Consider the following 8,627-nt stretch of genomic DNA (forward strand, 5'->3'; position numbering starts at 1 on the left):
CCTTTATTTTCAGATTTTTAAGAAAATTGAGTGTACTTTACCTTGACAGACCTCCAGAAACAAATAAGATTCAGGAAACAAATTGATGCATTTTTAGTTGGAGAACTCAAGGTGCATCGCCAATGCTTCTGTTTATTCAAAACTCTCCTAAGACCACCCATAATGAAAGAGAAGTCCGTTTTTCCAACGCTCCTACTGGGTAGCCTCAAATAGCGCTCAGTAAATCAAACTAAAGTTCAAAAGGTCAGGCCAGGATCAGATGCTAGTATTGGAAATGTATCAAATTACAAATTCCAAATATATTATTACAAGGCAGCAGTTTTAATCAGGATGAATTGCTCAGTGCAAAACCTCAGGCATTGTTTGGATTTCATGGCTGCAATACCAATAACTTTACAATGAATATGTTTCACTTCCAAAATATTATATATTAAAAACAAAAATTTAAAATGTTGTTTCATGAATGCATTTTTCTTTCCTCATAAACAGCAAGAAACAATGACAAAAGTTCAGGCGTTTCCCCTCAGGTCAAATGCTCACCTTGAGTTTTTTCCCTTTATAAGGATTCTTCACATGTTCTTGTGCATCTATAATAAGTTCTGATAAAGTGCGGAACTTTCTCACCTATAACATAAAGGTTGAATAATGAAGTTGAAAAAAAATCTCAATTAAAAAAAGCAGCCATTTTCAAGTTCCATACTCAAAAAAATGGGAGATGATATTGGTAACTAATCCACTAAAGAGTTAACAACCCGATGGACACATGAGCCATGTGATTTCCACCCAGCCATTCAGGTAAAAGCGCTCATCCTGGAACTGCATTGCAGAGGTTTTTGGGAGGATGCCAAAGGAACTAAGTGCAACCAGATCAAAAAGGGGAAATAGTATAGGGAGAGCACAAAGTCACCCAACTAATAGGCAGTGCAATTTCAGTGTCTCACGTATTGGGAAAACAATAGCTTCTCATGAAAAACTCCCCTACTAAAGCAAAGTCAATTGTCAGCCAACTTGAATTATCTACAATACTCTGGGACATTCTTTTATTACAGAACTGAAGTAATTATTTTCACCACATTGAGAAGAATGTTAACAAGGGTAATTAGACTCTAAATCTGTATCCAGCTAACCCAATTCTACATATGGATTTTACAGACATAGACTGCTCTGTCATCATTGTCACAGAGACATATTTATACACCGCCCAAATATATCCCCTCCAACACCTTGCTTCCAAATTAAAATAACCCAGTTATTGGAGTACAATTTCATAATAGAGTTGGCATCATCTACCAACTTGTTCAGAGCATCTTTTCCTAGCTAAAAATGAATATGTCTCATGCATAGGATGTGTCCAAGTATAATGTTAATTTTGTATTCCACGACCCTAGAAGAACCACCCTGAAAGTTTAATTTGTTTTGTTAATATCCATCCCGCTTCTGGCACATTGTTTGCTAGATTAGCTCCATTAAATGACTTTTATTGCCTGGCGTAGCTCTATCTGGAATTTCCTAATCCTACATGAACAGCACCATAATTTATAGACTTTGAAAGGCTTCTGCCATTCATTTGCTAATTACAGATCTTGAAAACTGATTGTTTAAACCATCCATTAGATTATTGTGCTGGTTTTATTGAACTCCAGTTGTAATCTGACCTTACTGGTACTCACTAAACATTAACAATCTTGTTTTCTCTTTTCAGCCATATTTCTACCTGGTAATTCTGAGATCTTGTTTCTAATAACCACCTACAAAAGGAACTTTAATCATTTTGGAAATTACAGTAAATGGCAATTAATGGATTACCTATTAACATGAATCATTTTGCACGTTATCGCAGGACATTTTTTTTTCCTTTATTCATTCACAGGATGAGGGGGTCACTGGCTGGGCAGCATTTGTTGCCCATCCCCAGTTGCCCAGAAGGCAGTTAAGAGTCAACCACATTGCTGGTTGAACAACCAGACCTCATTACTGTGGGTCTGGAGTCACAGGTAGGCCAGACCACGTAAGGATGGCAGTTTCCTTCCCTAAAAAGGACATTAGTGAAACAGATGGGTTTTTCTGATAATCGACAATGGATTCATAGTCATCATTAGATTCTTAATTCCAGATATTTATTGAATTCAAATTCCACCATCTGCTGTGGCGGGATTCGAATCGGGGGTCCCTGGATTAACAGTCCAGCAATAATACCACTAGGCCATCGCCTCTCCATTGTTACTATTGTCACCAACTGAAATCAACTTGTGCACGGATTATGAGAGATCAAAGGACTACATCTTCTGCTTCTACCTTTCTGACACATGCTGGAATTATGTTGTGCAATTTGCCAACTTCAAACCCTGAATCTGGACAGAAGATAAAGATCGGGTACTGCAGAGTTTCCTGATATTCAAAGGGAACTCCTACGAACCAAACTATCTCCAACTCATTAAGCAATGAATCAAATAAACTGCCACCCCAAATTATTAAAGTTTTCAGAATTGACATTCTTGATCAACTATAATGGGCTCTATTTAGACAACTGCATATTGATTGAAATAATTGAAGGCTGAAGGACAGTCTATTGGAATACTGAGGATTATTACATTAGCTGAGCAGTTTAAAAGGAAAGCCATACTGTCAGGTATAAACAGTAATGACATTTGCTCTTACTTCATGTGAGATTTCTGTCCACTTCTGTTTGCACATCTCGGCTGTGTAATGGGCAAAAGTCACCTTGTTCCAGTCCATATGAGACTCTGTTGTTTTGAATTTCATCACATCATTAGAAGGGACAATGCTCCTCATGCTATCCAGTAGGCCGAGGAGGTCCTCTTTTGGCCAATCTGTGGAACAATGAAAGAAATCAGCATGCACTGGGGTGAACATTAATATCGAAATTTCAGTAAAACCTTTAAACAGATGACACCTGTCAGACAGACCAGACAATACAGCTTTGAATTGAATAAAAATAATAGATAGAAAAGCCAGAAGAACAGAATGTAAAATATCAATAAATGGTTGTTGTCAAAGGCTGTCGAAGTTCAACAATGTAGTTAGCAGATCCTTTCCTCGTCTCCAAAATTTGAATTAGCAGAGACCCCCAAGATGCACCAAAGCACGAAAACCATTTAGACAGATAGCTTCAATTTATACAAATTTCATGCAAAAGATCGTTTTTGCAGCGTAAAGTCATGGCACTAAGGTGGCTGCCAAACAGATCAATGTCAAGAGCCCATCTGCATAATTTGTCTTTCACACAGAATGAAGAGGAACTCTTTGTTTGGTGGCTCAGTGTAACTCTGCAGTAAATGTGGCTTAACTGTGTCCGGCATTCACAAATGCAAGAAATATCATAAATCTCAGACACAAGTGACTCAGTTTGACAAGTCTTATGAGAATCAAGAAAACCACACTGCAAACTCACAATGAACTTGAAAAATATTTGGTAACTGGTTTAAAGAGAATTAATACAACCCAGTGGGATTCATTTTACTTGAAATTATGATGAATTTAATAGGGAAAGGGTCCCAGGTTCAAATCTCATTCTGCGGTGAGTCATTTCATCTTAGTCAAGCTAATAATACCTCAGCCCTGAGTGTTTCAGCAGGAGCATCGGGCAAGAGCAAGAGATGAAGTCAAAAGAAAAATCAAACCAAAAAGGAAAAAGAAATACTCCTCAGGTTTTCAAACATCATGATTTCTTTGCACGATCTCGATCAACAAAATTACACTAGGAAAAGTACTCAAGAGAATGAAATTTCAGAGGTTTCTACAAACTTCTCAAATACAAGTTTAATGTTTTGTTTGGTTACGGCCCCTCTCAAAACACTGCACCCACCTTCCACTGTAACTTTTCTAAGTGGAGTTTTTCCCTGTGAACCAAAATCAGACATGACTGAAAAGGACGACAGCAATTCTTAGGAACAAAATTTCAGATGTAACCCACGTAGAAATTTTCTGAAGAAAAAGTATGAAGATGGGAGTATTTAATACATTAGGAAGTAGTTAGCCAAAGCCAATTAGGATTTTGTACACATGTACTCAAGTATACTGTGGCAAATGTTGAGTCGCAGGAATTGCCTTTTCCACCTCATCTTGCAAGTTATCCTGGAATTCTGAAGAAGGGTCTAGACCCAAAACATCAGCTTTCCTGCTCCTCTGATGCTGCTTGGCCTGCTGTGTTCATCCAGCTCTACACCTTGTTATCTAAGATTCTCCAGCATCTGCAATTCCTACTATCTCTGGTATAAAATCTACTTTCCTTTTAATAAGGATCGTTTTTGAAAGTTCACACGACTGCAGGAGACTCTCATTTGCCTCGTGCTCTGTTGAATTTACTCAAGAGCTACAATATTGATAACCCCACTCAACCAGAACTACCTAAGTTAGGCTCACACCTTGACCATTTGTAAAAGCATTTCTATGTACCTTGGCAAGTTGCTGAAAAGAAAGGATAAAGTTCTGGGATCATCAACCAAGTCCTTTTTGGTTTTAAGGTATCTCACTTTTAGAAATACTTTGTTGTGGCTTTTTAGTTCCTCTCCTATTCCCATATAGTCTTATGACAGCACAAACACAAAGTATGAAACAGGAAGGAAGACTTCACCAGAGAAAAACCAAGTGCAATATATTTACTTCAAGATCAAAATTGAGGGTCATTGAAGATCAGTCTCATTTATTTATAGTGTTGGGGTTTTGGGTAGTATCACAAAGTGGTAATGACAATCTCATCTTTCTTGAAAAGGTCAACAATCCAACAGTAATCATTCAGTGAAAGCTAAACTTCAGAAAGGGGTGGCTTCAGGGAAATATTATGCCTTCCTAATTTCTCACATTTCTTTCCTCTAAGTTATAATGTTAAATTAATGGCCACTATGCTCTAACTTCCTGACCAGAGCAAATTTATTTTGCTACTCACACTTGTCAAATTTCTCATTAAAAGCTCTTAATTGAATTATTTCCACTAGTGCACAGAAGACTTAATCAAAGTACTTCTATCCCATCCTGGTATTATCTGCGCAAATCTATAATGTGGCTTTAATGACCTTGCTGCAATGGACATATTACGTAAAGAGACCAATATTTATTTTCTCCACCATGCCTCAATTATAATGCCCAAAATGTGCTATCTACCCAACTTATTATGCATTTTAACCTCAATGCTCTGTCCCCCATACCTTTCTTTCAGATAGATCTTTCAGTTAAATACTCCATTGCTTCTTTCCCCAAAAAGATCTGCTTTACAGAGTCTGCAGTAGACTCTTTAACTGTCCATTCAGCTAACCCACTCAGTCTTATAGTATTTTATATTTCTTATCATTTGTTAGCATATTTCAAGATTGTGTTCCCTGTACTAGGATTCAAGGCATTTATTTCTAATTAGAAAAAAAATGGATCAAGGATGGACCAATGTCAACAGTTTTAGAATCTGATCAACACCTATTTACCTGAAATTTGAACGTGGCTCAAACACATTTTTATACAATATGTTTGACCCTTTAAGAAAAAAGTGGGGTTTGTGTACCCCAAGGTGTCAACGAAAGATGGTCAGTGCCCACACATGCAGCAGTGCATGTTTAAAAATGCATTTATGTAAATACTGGAGTGGTGTTGATTGGGGTGGGTGGGGAGGGAAAAGATGGGATCCTCAATTTGAATTTAAGTTTATGGTGCCTACTGCAAGTGCAGGAATAATTGACTGGTCTTGGGCCTTGGTTGTTGTATCCTGTGCATTCATGGGAACTGGCATCTTTGTGACAGGCAGGTGTCGATCTTTCAAATAGCAATGATTATAGCATAAGTTCCCCAAGTTATTATGGCTTCAGATGAAATATACTAAATTGAGCAACTCCCCTACTTATTCAGTTGCCCCTTGGTTGATCATAACAAGATTAACTTACAAAGAAACACCTCGTGAATCCCTTTCTCCAAGGCCAAATGACTTTTTTGAAAGGATCCAACAGGGCTCTCTCAACAAAAGAATGAACTTATTCATCACTAAAATGAGAATTAATGAAACACAATTAGAAATGAAAAGTCCAATCAAAAAGTGGATCAGTTTAGAGAGTAAATACCGTGGCTGTCACAAAGTAGATACTACCGACAACCACCAACAGCAGGGTTACCAGTCAATTTCAAGACTCTTAGCCTTTCAGTTGATTGAAATTCCTTTGTTCTGGTTTCTTTTAACAGCAAGATGGCTGTCAGCACTTGGCTTTATTTCCCTTTCTTTACCTGCAGGGCAGAAATGTTTAACAGCTGTTCTCAAAGCTGTAACCTTCACAGCATGTTAGTCCACACTCTAGGTGGTCAAGTCACTAACACACACCGATCATGGCTGAAGTTCACTTATATCCCCTGCCTGTGTAATATTGGAGGGGCAAATGCGCCTCTTACCCAGTCTTCCACTTTTACTCAACCATCATGTTCAGGTCTGCAACGCTCACTGGAACGAGAGTTCAACTTGTAATGCATTTCTCCCTTTGAAACTTCTGGCCATCTCCAACTTGACCACCTTCACTCTACACCTGAACATCACAGGGTTAATGCATGCAGGACCAAAAGGACTTGACCACCTTAAGTTCTACAGTACTTGCTGCTGTGACAGTGATGAAATATTTCTGTTGTCTGATTTTGAATAGCTGTATGACTTTAATGGTTTTTCAGTCTGGAGGCCTATGACCAGCTACGTTCCACAGGGATTGGGGCTGGGTCCACTTTTCTTTATCATTTTTAATAAAATTAGTTAAATGAGAATATAAAAGGCATGGTTCATAGGGATGTCACCAAAATTGGTGGTAGAGTGGACAGTTAATAAAATTATTTAAGATTACAAAGAGATCTTGATCAATTGGGTCAATGGGCTGAGGAGTGGCAGATAGAGTCTAATTTTGATAAATGCAAGGTATTGCATTTTGGTAAAACAAACAAATGCGGAACTTATACAATTAAAAAGTAGAACAGAGACACCTAGGGGTTCAGGTACATAACGCTTAGAAATTTGTATCACAGGTAGACAGGGTGGTTAGGATGACATTTAGCATGCTTGCCTTCGTTGCTCAGACCTTTGACTATAGGAGTCGAGACATCATGTGGAGGTTTACAGGACACTGGGGAGGCCTCTTCTGAAGTACTCTCCCCAGTTTTAGTCAGCCTGTTATAAGATGGAGAGTAAGCTGGATAAGGCTCAGAAAAGATTTACCATGATGTTGCCGGGAATGGAGGGTTTGAAATATAAAAGTGGACAGGAAAGACTGGGGTGTTTTTCATGGAACGGAGGAGGTTGAGGGGTGGCCTTGTGGAAATTTATAAGGTCATGAGGGGTACAGATAAGGTGAATGGCAGTGTCTTTTTCCCTCAAGCAGGGGAATTCAAGACTGGGGCAAATTTTTAAGGACAGAGGAGAAATATTTAAAAAAAAGACATAAGGGGTAATTTTTTTTTAAAATATACAGAACAGTTAGTGTGTGGAATGAATTTCCAGACGTGTAATGGATGTGGGTACAGTTATATTTCTGAACAGAATTTGACATTTTTAGCACAAGACCCATCCAACCAGGTATGAAGAAACCTCCATCTACTTTGATTTACACTTGTGTAACAGGTTTCACGTATTGAAAATGAAAGACGTCAGCTACAATCATCAAGCACAAAAACACCCAGTCATCACATACAACCAACCGCATCGCAGAAAACTGCTTTGGCAGAGTAGGGGAGACGGATTTGCGACTGCAGAACTGGAGGAATTGCTCTCTCTGCCTCTCAAAAGGCCAAAGCACCTGTCAACAACACATATGAGAAAAACATCTCTACACCAGGAATAGTAGGAACTGCAGATGCTGGAAAATATGAGATAACAAGGTGTAGAGCTGGATGAACACAGCAGGCCAAGCAGCATCATAGGAGCAGGAAGGCTGATGTTTCGGGCCTAGACCTTGAACTTTGGTTATCCGCATTATTTGTTACAGCTGAGGATGCTATGTCAATCATCAATTGTGGTCTCAAATCTTTACATTATAAGAACATCATAAACCTTTAAAACTATACATTCCTTTCATCTTCCTTGCATCCTTGGCGCTACCCTTTTGACATTGAACTTGTATGCTTGATGTTGCATCGTTATATTTCCTCAGAGTTTGTAGTTAACAAAATTTGTCCCTTTAACTTAAGAAAACCTTATAATTGGTTCCTTATTGATGCTACATATATGAGGTAACTTTTTATTAGATACAGTCTCATGCTACAAAACGTATCTGTGTTATGGACAGAAGTTGGCACAAGGGTACACGTGAGCGCAAGAGCGAGAGACAGACACGTATGCGTGCACGATTCAACCTTGCATTTTCTTTTAAAACTTGTTTGCAGGACGCTAGCATCATTAGTTAAGTCAGTATTTATTGCCCATCCTGAACTGACCTCCAGAAGGGATGGTGAGCTGCCATCTTCAACCTTCGCAGTCCACGAAACGTAGGTCCATGCTAACAGCATTATAAAACACTGTTTCAGAGATAGTAGGAACTGCAGGTGCTGGAGAATCTGAGATAACAAGGTGTAGAGCTGGATGAACACAGCAGGCCAAGCAGCATCAGAGCAGCAGGAAGGCTGATGTTTCGGGCCTAGACCCTTCTTCATTTCTGAAG

At 38.7% G+C, this 8,627-nt stretch overlaps 1 protein-coding gene across 5 annotated transcripts in view; it reads right to left on the bottom strand.

The window, feature by feature from the left end:
* Positions 1 to 226: 226 nt before the first annotated feature.
* The window catches only part of LOC125486580 (nucleolar transcription factor 1-like), a 20,525-nt gene continuing 12,124 nt past the window's right edge, over positions 227 to 8,627 (bottom strand). For 3 of the 5 annotated variants that reach the window (XM_048614623.1, XM_048614624.1, XM_048614622.1), the window contains exons 3-4: positions 2,659 to 2,831; positions 308 to 624 (exon numbers count right to left, since the gene is read on the bottom strand). In XM_048614623.1, the coding sequence (XP_048470580.1) occupies positions 529 to 624; positions 2,659 to 2,831 (269 nt within the window). In that variant the 3' untranslated portion in view covers positions 308 to 528. Of the gene's footprint in view, positions 625 to 2,658; positions 2,832 to 8,627 lie in introns of all 5 variants that reach the window. The other 2 variants (XR_007265223.1, XM_048614621.1) reach the window with 2 other exon arrangements.

The sequence above is a fragment of the Rhincodon typus genome, chromosome 30 (assembly GCF_021869965.1).
Source record: "Rhincodon typus isolate 14 chromosome 30, sRhiTyp1.1, whole genome shotgun sequence".
Classification (NCBI taxonomy): domain Eukaryota; kingdom Metazoa; phylum Chordata; class Chondrichthyes; order Orectolobiformes; family Rhincodontidae; genus Rhincodon; species Rhincodon typus.